Source organism: Apteryx mantelli, chromosome 2 (genome assembly GCF_036417845.1).
Source record: "Apteryx mantelli isolate bAptMan1 chromosome 2, bAptMan1.hap1, whole genome shotgun sequence".
NCBI classification, from domain to species: Eukaryota; Metazoa; Chordata; class Aves; order Apterygiformes; family Apterygidae; genus Apteryx; species Apteryx mantelli.
The window spans coordinates 4,947,385-4,961,734 of record NC_089979.1 but is presented as its reverse complement, the minus strand read 5'-3'; the positions used below and the strand labels follow the sequence as shown (position 1 = coordinate 4,961,734).

Genomic DNA, 14,350 nt, shown 5'->3' with positions numbered 1-14,350 from the left:
CGGCCTGCCTGCCAGTGCTGTGCGTGCCGGTGGGCGCAAGGGAGGCATGGCGAGAGCAGAACCACCCTGTCCATCACCTGAATCACTTGGGAAAACGCATCCTCGGGCCCCTAACGCTGAAAGAGGGGCCCAGGGTACTGCAGCCTCGTGAAAGGATGCTTTAATCTGCTGCTTGGAATCAAGCATTAAAACTCCACAGCACGGCAGCATGCGAGACAGCCCCGTCCTCAGGATTCCCTGCTGTTTAGCAAAGCATCTACCCACTCAGATGGTGGCTGCTGGGAATCTCTCCTGCGGATTTGCCCTGTGCCTGTTACAGGGAGCCTAAGTGCTTAATTCAGAGGTGCTGACTCCCCTAACAGGGTTAACAAGCAAGAAGTTAAGTGCTGCAGCACTCTGCGTTTGTCATCTCCAGCAGCAAGGAGTGTCAAATGGTAATTTAGTGATACTTCATGTCCTTTCTGATAACACATAAGGGATACAGGGAAGTCGAGCTGCTCTTGTGTGCCTCGGTTTTAACCTGTAATGGTCTAATAAATCCTCTTCCTTTTTAATAAAGGAGCATTACAGTATTAGGGTGTTGGGTACATTCTGCTGGTGTTGGTAAATTGTCGTTTTTGGATTTTAAACCTTCAGGCTTATTGCAAATCCTTGAACTGGATTCTGCACAAGTTTATTTTTTGAAAGTTTGACCTATTTGTCAAACATAAAGAGTATTCTGAAAAAAATGCTGTTTAAGTAACTCCACTTCTGTCTAGAAGTAGACTGAGAGGCTGCATATAAATAGAAAATAAAGCTCTTATTTTGGTGGGAAAGATAGTTTGATCGGTTAAGTGCTCGCCCCTCCCTCAAAATAACTATTTTCCAAACTGGTGTTACAGCACGGAAGCTGTAGTCCGTGTGGCTCTCGGGTGTTATCCCCCAGACACGCGTCAAAAACACATGAAGAAGGGAGAAGATTAATTTCTCGTCTTCTGATTAGCGCTATTTCAGCGCTAATTTGGAAGGGGGGAGCCGCACAGGAGCGCGGCCCGGCCCCTCGCCCGGGAGGGTCGCGGAGAGCGGGGGAGGCGCCGCAGCCGCCATGGCGCAACCGCCGCCGCCGCGCTCCCCTCGGGCCGCGCCGCCGTCCCGTCGTGCCCCGCCGCGCGGCCATTGGCGGAGCGCTCCCCTGACGTCATTGGCCGGCGCTGCCCCGCCGCTCGCAGGTTGGGCAGCGGCGCTGACGGCTCCGTGACGTCTCACCTGCCGCGGCATGCCATTGGCTCAGGGCGCCCTTATAAAGGCCCCCCGCGCGCACATGCCCCCTTTCCTCAGTGGCCGCACAAGGTGCTGTGTCCTTCAGCTGAAGCTAAGGCCGTTCCACCCCGGCGACTAGCACCGCGCCCCCCGCCATGGCCTCCGTCTCCGAGCTCGCCTGCATCTACTCCGCGCTCATCCTGCACGACGACGAGGTCACCGTCACGGTGAGTGCGCGCGCGCCCGCCCGCGCCCTCGCAAGATGGCGGCGAGCCGCGGCATGGCCGGCGGCGGCCGTTTAACGGCCGCCTCGGAGCCGGGCGCGCGGCGGCGGCCGTTTAACGGCTGCCTCGGAGCCGGGCGGGCCGCGCCTTAGCGCTGCTCTCGTTGCAGGAGGACAAGATCAACGCGCTCATCAAGGCGGCCGGAGTGAACGTGGAGCCCTTCTGGCCGGGCCTCTTCGCGAAGGTAGGCGGGGGGCAGCTGCCCGCGGGGGGGGGGGGGCTGCCCCGGGGCTCCGCACCGTCTCCCTCCCGGCGGGGGTGGCTCCCCGCCTGCAGCCGCTGAAGGCGCTTCCCCTAACGAAAGCTCCGTTAGGGCCACACCGCGAGGCAGAAACCTGCCTCCCACGGCCCGGCCTGGCGAGGCTTTCTCCGTGTTTGCTCTTCCTAGGCGCTGGCGAACATCGACATCGGCAGCCTCATCTGTAACGTAGGAGCCGGTGGCGGCGCTCCGGCCGCCGCTGCTCCCGCTGGCGGCGCTGCTCCTGCGGGCGGTGCTGCCCCCGGTAAGTGGGCTCCGCTGGCCGAGGCGGCGGTGTTTCCTTGGAGGAAATGCTTGATGGAAGCTGATGGCAAGCAGCTCCTTAGCTGACTCTGCCCTTGTAAATATTTAGGGGGGTTGAGCTTCTTAGTGTGCGCGTAAGTGTTCAAAAGCAAAGCAGCCTTTAACTTTAGAAAGGCTGGAATTGCACTTAGTCAGTGGGCACGGCTAGCATTACTGCTGAATCAAGTCTGAACTACTTGTATGCATCATCGGGACCCCAGGGTGATGGCTAGAGAGAGATCGCCTGCTTTGTAAAGCTTTTCAGGTTTGACAGGAATTTGGAAAAAAAGATTTTAACTACATTTCTGTCCTGCTTATAAGACATAACAGTTTCTAGTAATGGAGACACTAGTCTCGTTGGGCCCCATTGGATTAGCTTGTTGTGATTGTACAGGCTTTGTTTCTTAATGTTATGGTCTTTCTGTAGAAAGTCTTGTGACTTTTGTGACCTGAGAAAATGAAAAAATGCTGACTATTTTCTCCTTTTCTAGCTGAGGAGAAGAAGGAAGAAGAAAAGAAAGAAGAATCAGAGGAATCTGATGATGACATGGGCTTTGGTCTTTTTGACTAATTAGTTTTGTACATGTCTGTAATAAAGAACATTTAAGTGAACTTTTTGTTTATATAAAGATGATGCATGTGAAGGGGAGTGGATGGAGGACTGGTGCGTTACCTGTAGCTACCAAAGCTGCTTTCATACTGCGCATCAGTTCAGAGCTCTGCAACCCTTCCTGACAGGCGGTGGTACTGAATGTTGTCACTGTCAGTGTGCTGCGCCTGCGACGGTTACAGCTCTCACTTGCCTTCATGGCTTATGAGCAAAGGGAGAAGTGTAACTGCAGTGAGTGTGGGCTGTGGTCAGGTTTAACAAAGCTGCTGCTACTGCTGAAGCTGCAGCACCTGGGGATCATTAACAACACTGCGCTTTCTAGCAGCAGGTAACTTAACCTGTTCAGGAGCCCTTAAAAGGGCTGGGCCGTGGCAGGGTTTAAATGCACTTCACACTGGAGGGCAGTTGAGCCTTGGGAAAATGCTGTAATTAGGGGCTAAAGTCGTGTTGTTACTTACTCATGGTTACATGTGACTTAAAAGCTAACAAAGTCTTGGAAGGCTTCAGGCTCTTGGCTTGCAGCCAAGCCTAGGCTGTGTAAGGTGCTTAAACTGCCTAACTTGTTACTCTTGCAAAAATAGTTAAGGAGCATCTCTGCTGTGAAGGGTGGGAATGGGAGACTGTGTGACCTTGTTCATAGTAACTAAAGCTCTGGAACAAGGACTCTCCAGAGCAACTGAGCAAGGGCTCAGTCTGTCTTTTAAGTGTGTATGTTAAGTTTGTCAGTATCCTAGCAGAATGTCCTGATTTTGCAAGAGGAAGGACTCCAGAATTACGCAGGCTTATTCCACATCTAGAACAAGAAATGCTCCCTCTTCCTCCCGAACTGGCTTCCAGTTGTTTTCCTGGGGGGTGCGGGTGGCCTCCTCGCGCACGGGTCCTGGAGCAAAGGCTGTACCCATGGGTGGCCCTTGTGTAGCTGCTGCGATGTCCGCTGCAGCCTGCCTCCCCCTGCCCACCCCTTCTTAAAACTCCCTCGAGGAAAACTGATTCTAGAAGGCTACAGGAGGGCAACAAGTGACAGCAAGCGGATTGCGAACGAGCTGCATAGGCACCAAGTGACATTAACCTGTTCCTGTGCTCTGTATTTAGAGAGAAGCTGTGGGGTTTTTGGAAGAGAACATAAACCTTGGTTTTCCTCCTTGGATGCTCGCTGTTTCAGTCAATTCTTCAAAGTTTGGGGGATCGGGTAGGGGGATAAATCACAGCAGACAAAACTCAATGATATTGTCTGAGGTGCGCACACACATCACATACATGCAAAATATATATTATAGCCAGAATTTCACTGGTAACACCTTTTTAATAGGTCAAAGTAACTGTACAGTTCATTATATTCTTCCTGAGAATAATTTATATCCCTCAACAGCAAAAAGGGAGTGTGGTTTTTATTTTAACAGAACAGATGGTATAACTGGAAAACCAAGGAAAATCTAATTACACTGCTCTACTGTAACTCCTCCCAGGCAAGATAGACAAAAAGATGGGTTAGTTAACTACAGTGGGTTTAAAATATTCAACATGGCTTTAATCTTTCTTTATAAATTATATAAAAATGGGGAACGTGAATGGTTACAGAACTCCTCTAAATGCGGCTCTGAATTGCTCTGGTACAAAGCAGCATTTTTGCTTCCAAGGAAAATAACATTGCTACAAAAAAACTGGCACGTTATTCTGGTGAAAGACACGAGAGTTTTCGGTTGTGTTCTACAGCTAGTTTCCAAACAAATGCTTCACACGTCCACAGAAAAGGAAAAGGCAGGAAAATGAAGAGGGCTTTAGTTTGTCTTGAAATGACCGAAGTCTTGAAAATATAGCTTTTTATTTTCTTTCTCTGTAAATTGTGATTAGCATATTGCGACGTAAGTGTTCTAATAAAAAAATTCCAGTCTGGATAGTTTATATACTGTGGGCAAGAATTCTCAGCCCTGAGGTTTCCCCGAATTCTTCACTTCACAATATCTTTCCCCGACCTGCCGCTCGAACCCCTCCGGCTCCGAGACGGCGACCCCGTGGCCGCTTTAGGCTAAGCACGTCCTAGGCGATGGCGGGGGGGTTAATTGCGCACCAGAGTCGTGATTTTCCCAAGGACTTCTGTACAGACTTCATCTGGTGATAATGCCACTTTTTGAATCCCGGACCAGCTTGGCTTTAGGATAAAAACCGGGTTAAACTTTCGTAAGGAGAGAGAAAACCAACAGCCGTCAGTCAGGTCTGCTGAAGCAAGAGTCGCTGGAAAGCCAGGACTACGCTGGGTGAATCCTCGCTGCTGGTGGAAGGTGGAGTAACATCCTTTCGCAAGCAGAGCTCTCTAACGGAACGCCGAAACTCTTCCCTCGGGATTTAATGCGGTCTGGACTGACCGATCATTTTCAGTCTGGCTTGATCGATAACATCCAGCAAGTTCTTGGCGTCCACAGCCAGAGCGTGAGCAGCCGTGAGCATCTGCTTTTTGTACTCCTGCTGCAGGCTCGTCATGACGTACTGCTGGGCCAGCTTCATCTTGTTGATGAGTTCGGCCAGGTCGGAGTTGAGCAGCTTCTGGGCCATCTCGATCTGGAAAAGCAAGGTGCGGTCAGCCGGGCAGACCGTTGGGAGCGCTGCGCTCCCGGCAGCGGCAGCAGCACCACCGGAGCAGCGGCGCTGTCTCCCCTCTCACCGAAACCTGGGCAGCCCCCGCTCGGGATTGAAGCTGCAGCAATTTCCCTGGAGACTACGTGGAGCGGGCAAAGTCTCCGCACTCGCTGCTCTGCCCTGATTATCGGCCGCATGGAGCTCAAGAGCAGTCTTCTGGTCAGCCACCCACCGCTAACCCTCATCACTAAGACTGGATTTAACCCGAGTCCAAAAGTTAACGCTTTGTCCTAGGTTTCCCGGTCCTTATTATCATCATCTCCCTCTTTTTTTTTCCCTAATAGCTCTAAAGCAGTAAAAATAAAACAGGGCAAGAAGCAAGCTGCAGATTGCTTAGCAGAACCACATTAGCTAAGGCGGGATGATTCTCTAAGAGCGTATTTAAAGAATCCTTCTCAGGCCTTCTCATTATCCCACTCATCCAGGGTTTAGAGGGAAAATGTTTATTCCTAAGAACCTCACTGAAGGATCTCGGTCAGTTCTCATTGAGAACTAGGTTACTAAGGGATATTTTCTCAGCAAATGCTTCCAGCTACACCGAGCTACGCCAAATTAAGCGTTTAATGACTGTGTGCAAGCTGTAGTTTAATGAAAGATTAAACTTGCAGTCAGAATTAATTCCCAGATGGCGTTCCTGAATTGGAATGCCGATTTCCATACAAGCATTGATACCGTTCTTCCTTTCACTTTGTATACGTGTTGTGCGCTTTTCAGTTACACCCACTTCAGGTGTCCTCACTTTGGGCAATACAAGCACATGTCCACACAGCAATTCAATTCTAATAAAATTCATTTCGTGAAGGATTCTAACCTGAGAGTTCACTCTGCTTAGTGAATCTAACACGTGCAGATGCAAAGAAGTTAAAAAAAAACCCTAGTACTTCAATTTTAGGAAAGCCCAACCCCATCCAGACAGTTGTCCTGCCTGAGGACAACTTCAAACTTAACGCGTGAGCTTTCCGTGAGCGGAGCTCTACGTACCTCTCGGTGAGTGCTCGCAGGAAGCACTGGCAGGGTCTCATCGACTGTTGCCAGTAAGGTTCTTAGCGCCAAGCCAACCTCCTAAGAAGAAAAAGAGAAAAGAAAATAATAAATTTGACAGAGGACAGCCCAACGGCACACGTCACCACGTTCTGATTCAATCACCCCTCTCCGTAGCATGTTGTTTGGTTTAAGCTCATCAGCTACATACAGGAATTACTCTAGACCACGTAAGCAGATGTCTATTGAACTTTAAAAACCTGGAATGGATAGAAAAGTCTTACAGCAGAAGTGAAGGAAGCAGCGGGTACTCTTATCGCTCATCTCGGTAAGAACAGAGTTAAAACCACATGGCTCAGCGGCTTTGAAAACCCCATCCGTAATTCCTTACTTCATACCGTCAAAACAAGGTGTCACAGGATTAATTGAAAAAGCTTCTTTTTAAAAAATGAAATGCAGAGAAGTTAGTTAGCGCACAACTCCCCACCCCCTGATAAGCGCAGGCAAGCCGGGGAAAGCACCCGCGTCCGCAGAGCTGTAACAGCATCCAAAGCTCCAGCGCTCTGACCACAAGTCACCCTGCGCAAATACGCAACACTTTTCTACGTCCAGCTTTCCAGGAAGCTTCTCCCACATCATGTAGATAAGAACAACGTCATCCAGGAGAGAAAACAAACCCTGACTGTAGAAAACGCCTTCCTACCTTTACCATGGGCACGTACTCCTCCGGCGGGGCTGGCTGTATTTTACTGGACATTTCTATGACAGCTTTCACCAGCCCAGTCACGTTCTCGTAGACTTTGTCGTTGGAGCGGTCCAGGTTGGCGGTGGGAGGAGGGCTGATCTCCTGCGGCTGGATCTGCAAGCGGAGAGAGGTTGTTCAACCTCGGGTCCCCAGCAGATGGGGCTCAGCGACTTCCCAACCTCTCCTGAGCGCCAGGAAGACCTCGGGTTGGGCGCAGCCCTCCCACCCGCCGGCTCCCAGTCCCGGCCCCGCGCACCCGCTCTCAGACCGGAAGGAAATTCCCTTCTGTTCTTCCGACTGAGCCTGGCCGTGACAGGACACTGAAGAACTTCCCACCAGGAGTTCTCTGAAGAGCTTCCAGTGCAACTCCCACAACACAGAAGCAAATAATTTGCGGAACGAGGAGCGGAGTATTTGCAAGACAAATCTATGTCTAAGTGCTTCACTACTGACGGGCAAGTTTCATCGCTAAGACAACGAGTTATCAGGTCCCTCGTTCCGGAAGGCTGTTTTGTGCTCTAAAACAACGCCAAGGGACTCAACACAGGGATACAGGAAAGAGAGAATATTGCAGCACACATTCTCAAGTGTTTCGTTAGTGAAAACACACAGCAAATTAACAAAAACGGTGTCACCAGTACGGGTGGAAAACACTGAATATTTTCATACGCTTTGTTTCCAACAGATCAGAAAAATGCCAATAGGCTAAAAATCCTGTAGTCCTCACTCAAGCAAAACTTCCACCAAGTTGGTCCTGGCTAAAGTTAAATCCAAGACAGGCTGAAATTATCCTGGTCAGAAAAGAAACAAACTTTGAAAACTTCCTTTCCTCTGTAAAATCCTCAGTAGCTTTGCTCTTGAGCTGTGAAGCTCTAAGCCTCCCAGTACCTTGCAGCTCTTCAGGACTACTGGTGCAAGCAACTACCCAGTGGGAGAAGGTGGTGAAGAAACTGCCTGTTTCCGGCTGGTCACGCAGCTGCAGTCCAGCCTGTCGGACCGAGATCAGCTCACAGCGCTGCAGACCACCAAACCGGGTTGCTGCTGGCTGTTGCTACTGGTCCTGGTCACAAGGACGTTTCACTGCAAGCACGAGACTCCAGATTGCAGAAAACAAACGATTTGGACTGCACAGTTTCTCTTCCAAAGCGAGAGTCTACCATAGCACCAGCCCCTCGAAGAATAAAATTAAAAAACTGATTTCTTTGACGGAGCCCTCACTACGTCCTGCAAACGCCCGCTTACAAACGAATAAGCAAACGAGCATTAACTCAAGCACCTTGCAGGATATCCTTACTGAAAGGTTTTTTTTAACTTTCTAGGAAGCACTTGAGATACCGCCCTGCTGAGACTATAAAATCCTTGGATGAAACTTTGCCTAAGGAAGGAGTGCAGGATTTCATGCATGGTGATTCCATTTTGCTGTGTCCCACCAAGGAGGTACTGGCCACCGTGACGCAATTTCAGTCTCGCGTTTTGATCAGAAGATGCTTTAGGCAGACGAACGTTAGAATTGCTCAGATCAGTAGTGAAGGGACGCGATTGCAATTGGCTTCCGTGATCAAGGAGTTAGAGAGCCATGTCGCAAAGTCGCATGCAAAGAGGTCGGCACGGGGCACGTACACGCGCGCTCGCGCACTGCTTACCCTCCACGGCTATGGTTGAGCAGAAGGTGGGGGAAGGTTAAAGAAATTTACCAAAAGAAGGGAAAAAAGAAAAACAATATTAATAAAACTCAGCAGGAGAAAAAAAAAATAAAATAAAACCAAACCAAACCAAACCAAACCATGTGTAGCAATAAGAGACCAGTTAAAAAGCCTGCAACGAAAAGGTGCCCCCCAACGGTGCGGGCGGCCGTGTTAGCTCGTGGCCCCCCGGTACGGCAGCGCGGCGCGCTGGCAGCCGGCTGCGTGCCCGCGGAGCGGACATGCCGGCCATGCGCCCATGCTCGCATCTCACTGAACACGGGGGGAAGAGACCATGCAAAGCTGGACAGCAACAAGCCAGTGGGGCAAGCGGCAAACGGAGTAGAGGGCCTTTGCAATAGGGGGGAACCGTGCGTCCTGCGAACCCCCCCCCCCGGGCCCTTTACACAACCAAGCCGTTATTGTAGAGATCGAGAAAACGTTGCCTTAATCTCGCTCGGTCTTTTTGTTGTTGTTCAAACCCGTGATAGGAAATATGAAGTCATCTAACGGTGCAGCTCCTGTTCACGATGACTAACCACGGTGGTGGTGAAGAGCTACTCGGGAGCCATTCCAGAGGGATTATACCCAAACCACTTCATTCCTACCGGTAGCTCCTAACATTTCAGCGTAAGGATATCCGCGTTTCTTAACTCTTTTGGGTCGCTGTTTCTATAGCCAACATCAACACTAAGGCTCCTCTTTGCACAGGCAGGCTGACACTGCCTCAGCAAGGAACGGTACACTGTTAGACAAGGGAGAGACCGTGGTGCAAGTATCACCACGTACAAAGGAAGTTTTAGCTAGAGAAGCCAAGTTTAGTAACGCATCTGCTGCTGCTTTTTAACGTTTTCTGAGGCTTGGCAGCTTGAAAAGCCCTGGCACCAGTCTGCAACAAATAACCCTGCTCAGACTCGCCGCTGCCGTCCATTTATGCTGATTCTCAAACATGCAGATAATCTCCAAAGAGGAGAGCAGGAGGGACACAGAGGCAGCGGCTGAAAGGCCAGTTTGTGCTAAACACACTGCTTTGATGGCTAGTTTTGAATTTTGCGGTCAGATGAACTGGACTCTTTTCCGTACTTGCTTAAATCCCCTAAAATAAGTGTCGTGTCCCGCCATATCTGTGCCTACCCCGGCACCGAGTCCAGCTCTTTCGTACGCACTTGGCAGGGCTCAGACTAGCGGGAGGTTTCCTTTTCCTTCCGTGGAAACTAACATCTCTTGCGGCAGCAATTGCTGACTGTGTGTCTCTGCAGGAGCCTGCGCTCTACTGCTGACCCCATCTTCCTCCTCGCGCAGAAGAGCTGGAGCACAAACAAATCCCTTCCTTGGGTGCTGCTGACGGCGTCAGCAGAGGAACCGGCAGCAGCAGCCCAAGCGACCCTGCCTTAACGCTCGGGGTGGTAACACTGCAGTCAGAGCCAAAGTCTGCGTGTGTGTCGGGGGGGATTTTTTCCGGCAGCGAAGGTCATAAAGTAACGAAACCGCTATGTCTATGCGCAAGCTGCGCTTCTCTGCGAGGACATTAGGGACAGGGAACGGCCAGCCAGCACTGTGTCTCGCCGCTGGAAACCGCCGCCGGCAGAAATAGCTCCGCTGCTTGTCCTCGGGAGGCACCGAGGTCACTCAGGTTCCTAGTTCCCAAGGATAAGGAACCTGAGGAGTCTCAAAGGCAGAGAACGGAGCCTAGAGACACAGTTTAGAGGTGGTTGACAGGCTGAGGAACCGTTCCACCTACACCAGCTGCTGCCACGGGGGACCAGGCAGCGTTTTATAGCTCCCCATAGCACTTCTCTGCCAGAGAGCTCCAAAAAGTCTCATTTTTGGTGTTGCTGCCTCTTTACTGGAGGCGAAACAACAAATTAGAGAGTATTTCTAACCACGTATCCTATCACCTACACAGGCAGAGCGCCCTGACCACACCGTTCGCCCTCTTCCCTTGTTCTCCAGAGCCAGCAGGGTTTTAGGGGCCTTGACACTGCAGCAGGCGCTTGCTGGAGCGTCACAGCTCAGACACGTCTCGCTCATCTGCGACTGAGCGCTGGTGTAGGTATGACCCAGGACAACACAGTGAGTTGGGAAGTTTAGTTGCTTTTGCTTTCCGAGGTCTCTCTGCTTCAGGATAAGTTAACCTCTGAGGGGTAATTTCCCGAAACATATTGCACGGGACATTGAGCCATGTACCTTCACCCCTTCGTTGTAGCTGTCCACGGGGCTGTTGAGGCTCGCGAGGCTGCCCAGGTGGCTGGGGGCTCCGGGACGGGGAGGTTTCTTTGGCGGAGCTGCGTGATCTGGTTAACAAAACAATCTGCGTTTTAGAGGACCGATGTATCAGCTAAACCTGCCTAATTCCGGCCTGTCATCGCGATAAAGGTGCTTTACTGCACCGGCAGAGGAAATGCAGATCTTAACGCCATCACGTGTCTTATGAAAAAACCCGCCTGGATGAACTCCGCTTTTATCTGCGTTTCATCTCAAGAAAAGGTTGTGGAATTCATCAAGCCCTACGCGGACGTGGCCATTTTGGTGTGGCACCGCAGGGCCACCAGCCCAGACCTGAGAAGTGTTTCGCACTTGGTACCGCAATACCTGAGTGCCGCCCACGCTCTGCATGTCTGGAAAACTAGACTGCTTCATGGCAGAAAGCCTAGATGTGATTCAGAGCGAGACTGAGAAACCTGAATTTAGGTGTCTACCTGCGTTTTACGTGTCTGAACTCCGCGCTCCACGGAGTCCTACGGAGTGACTCAGCTTCCTCTAGACACGTCCTGGCTGCTGCTGCTGAAACACTTTCTAGGCTTTGCTGACCAAATCCCTGGTGACTGTAGGGGAAACTTGAACACACAGAGTACACCGAAACCCCTACGTGTCGTGACTTTCATCCAGAACCGAATCCACCCCTTGGGTGAAAATACCAGCATAAATCTGCGTTCACTACTGTGGCTGGAAGACTTGTAGTCAAGGGCTCAAGGGGACAAGAGAGGAATTTGCCGCTTACCTGGTTTACCCACGGGCTGATATATGTGCTGGTTACCAGTCTACAAAACAAAATACACATTTAAACTGGTTATTAGAGTGCTCACAACTTGCATTAGTATAATCTTAAGCACTGAGAGTAGACAGTTCTCAGCACGTTTCCCAACGTTTAAAAACACTTCCCTATTTGCTCTCATTAGCTACGCTAACTGTATCATTCACAATATGAAAATATTTTCACGTATTTTATATTCTTCACAACAGCCCTGGCCTCCGCCTAGGCTAAGAACAATTTATCCTTGCAAGGCTGATATCACCGTTAGTCAAATGAGCTGGCGTGTTCGCAGTCGCTTTTGTCCTTTATGCAGAAATCAAACTGTGTAAGTCATGGTGGTGAGGAGCAAACTGCAGTGGAACTATTAGAAGACTGAGGTATTTCTGCACCGCTGAACCGTTTCAGTAACGTTAACAGGCTTCCAAGCTGTTTTACTTTTGTGACTTTCTTTGGTAATTATAGTTACACAATTTTCATGCCAAGAAAGATGAAAATCTGTTGAGTCGCAACCAAATTAATACTTCAAACAAAACTCGGAACTGTTGTGTCAGAAGAGACACTGTAATCCAATGAGTCACATTTTATGCAAATGCATCTGCACAAAGGAATTTCCACTGCATAGTAAAACCCTGAAGGAAGCTAAAATTTAATAGGTCTAGTAGTAAGACATCTCAGCAAGGCATTTGTTTATAAAATAAGGATCATTTGCTGTGCAGTCAGAACACTCCTTTGCAGCAGACCCTCAGGACGCTGCTTTTTCGACACTGAAGAAGATGCTCAGACAAGTTAGAATTCACTTTTTATAGCAGAAAAACTTAGTATTTGCTCAAATTCATCTTCAGCTCTGCATAATGCTATCATAAATCACTGCCTAAGAATGTTAATTCATTAACTTTCTTCTCTGACCCTTTAAGCAACTGTTTTTGACCACCTCACCTTCTCTATTTATTCTCAAAAACATATCCAGGTAAGAGGGACAAGAGCAGTACAGTTACGATCCGTAGCTCCCAATTCCATAGGCACCTAATCTTGGTTTTAGACAGCTGAAAACTGCAAGAACACCAAGCACTTGGCCAACAGCATGCAGCAAGTCCGCAGGAGACCCTCAGACCTGAGCAGAGAAGCTCGTGTCTTGACAACTGGATCATCTTTCCACTACGAAACTTGTAGGACACTTGAGATTTCTACCAGTTTGTCATGGAAAACTGTGGCAAGAAGCACAACTTATAGCAAGCAAGGTCAACTAATAATATATCACATGGGGAGAAAGCCGGAGACAGACGCTAAGAAGTTCTTACAAGCTTCAGAGATGATATTCTCTCAACTTAGTGCTCTAGAGCAGAAATGCGATGGCTAGAAAGACAGGAGCACGTTCAACCTGCCTCCTTCACGTCGGTAATTACAGACTTGAGAAATAAAAATGCACCTTCAGGAACCGGGAGTAGAAACCAAAGCTCCAAAGTTCAAAAGCTTCAATACTGAAGCCGAACCAGGACTTTACAATCGCATCCCAGACTAAGTAGGAAAACGAATTTAAAACATTAATTTCAGAGAAACGTTTTAAAGGTGATCGCCGAAGACGAGTAACAGAGCAGCCGTCAGGCTTCGGTCGCTGCCATGGTCTCCAGCCCAGTCCCCTGTTTCCAATCAGCGTGATTCAGCGATTCCAACGGTAATTAAACAGTCGGAGAGTTATTTTTATTTAAACAGACAGGAGTTCAGCCCGTAAGAAATACCGCAGCTGCAGCTGTGGCCTGGCAAAAAATGAGTGGCTGCGGGGTTTATTCCTTTTGTTTCACAGCGGATCATTCCCCCCGGGCAGAGTTCTGGGTAACACAACAGTAACATTTACATTCCTTATAAGAAAACCCTTCAGATATTTAAACAACTGCCAAAGTTATTTTAATCCCGCTTCCTGTTGACAGAAGTTTGAGCAACTCTCTGTATTTTTTAAATAAAAGGCCCGGCTATATATCGCACAGGCACTTAAAAATAATTGCGACGTGTCTGCGGAAACGTTTTGGTATCTGTTTCACCAGCAGCTTCTGGGGGGGGAAAGAAAACCACCCAAACTGCTGCCTGAACGAGTTTTGCCCCAGCTGCTGTTCCCGCAGAAGCTGAGCCGCTTGGAAACTTGTGCCGGCATGCAATCGTAGTGGAAACAGCTAGCAAAAGCTTTAACTCGCCTCCCAAAATCAAGCCAGCGTACAGCGTGTTCTACCCGGGAAGCGGAGAAAGAGCTGGGAGCCGGGAAGCTCCCGCGCACACGTACCGGGCCTTGGAGACCTCCGTCCTCCCGGTCCATGCTGCCCCTGGAGAGCCGCACGTCGGGTTTCTGCAACGAAAGAAGGAGAAGCTTCATGCTGCGCTTTGCCGGCAGCTTCGACCTGCCTGGGATGGAAATCACGGTAAAGACAGGAAAACACGGCGGAGGAGCGCGTGCTGGCATCCCGCGCCGCTCTGTGCCCCCGCGGCGGCTCCCGGCGCCCCGGCAGGCTCCCTCGCAGCTACCCCGGCTAAAAAACCCGGGCCAGAAATACTGCCAGTACCGTTTCCCCAAGGCAACATCGGAAAAGCTGCATTTTCCTTTTCCCAAAGGC

General features: G+C 49.9%; 2 protein-coding genes across 5 annotated transcripts in view; one reads left to right on the top strand and one right to left on the bottom strand.

The window, feature by feature from the left end:
- The first annotated feature begins 1,294 nt into the window (after nucleotides 1–1,294).
- RPLP1 (ribosomal protein lateral stalk subunit P1) lies at nucleotides 1,295–2,676 on the top strand. The gene is made up of 4 exons (XM_067290115.1): nucleotides 1,295–1,466; nucleotides 1,633–1,707; nucleotides 1,912–2,026; nucleotides 2,556–2,676. The coding sequence occupies exons 1-4, from the start codon at nucleotides 1,395–1,397 to the stop codon at nucleotides 2,633–2,635; spliced, it is 342 nt and encodes a 113-aa protein (XP_067146216.1). The 5' UTR covers nucleotides 1,295–1,394; the 3' UTR covers nucleotides 2,636–2,676.
- A 1,265-nt stretch (nucleotides 2,677–3,941) lies between these two features.
- PTK2 (protein tyrosine kinase 2) overlaps nucleotides 3,942–14,350 on the bottom strand; it is a 198,727-nt gene continuing 188,318 nt past the window's right edge. For all 4 annotated transcript variants that reach the window (XM_067290110.1, XM_067290112.1, XM_067290111.1 and 1 more), the window contains 6 exons: nucleotides 14,023–14,085; nucleotides 11,718–11,757; nucleotides 10,904–11,010; nucleotides 6,993–7,148; nucleotides 6,290–6,370; nucleotides 3,942–5,230 (listed from right to left, as the gene is read on the bottom strand). In XM_067290110.1, coding sequence (XP_067146211.1) covers nucleotides 5,018–5,230; nucleotides 6,290–6,370; nucleotides 6,993–7,148; nucleotides 10,904–11,010; nucleotides 11,718–11,757; nucleotides 14,023–14,085 — 660 coding nt within the window. In that variant the 3' untranslated portion in view covers nucleotides 3,942–5,017. The remainder of the gene's footprint in view (nucleotides 5,231–6,289; nucleotides 6,371–6,992; nucleotides 7,149–10,903; nucleotides 11,011–11,717; nucleotides 11,758–14,022; nucleotides 14,086–14,350) is intronic.

What these genes read in the sequence shown, in the direction of transcription:
- RPLP1 (XM_067290115.1), top strand. Translation starts at nt 1,395, where the DNA reads ATGGCCTCCGTCTCCGAGCTCGCCTGCATCTACTCCGCGCTCATCCTG. An exon ending in ACGACGAGGTCACCGTCACG is followed by an intron (nt 1,467 to 1,632) that starts GTGAGTGCGCGC and finishes CTCTCGTTGCAG; the next exon opens with GAGGACAAGATCAACGCGCT. An exon ending in TGCGGGCGGTGCTGCCCCCG is followed by an intron (nt 2,027 to 2,555) that starts GTAAGTGGGCTC and finishes CTCCTTTTCTAG; the next exon opens with CTGAGGAGAAGAAGGAAGAA.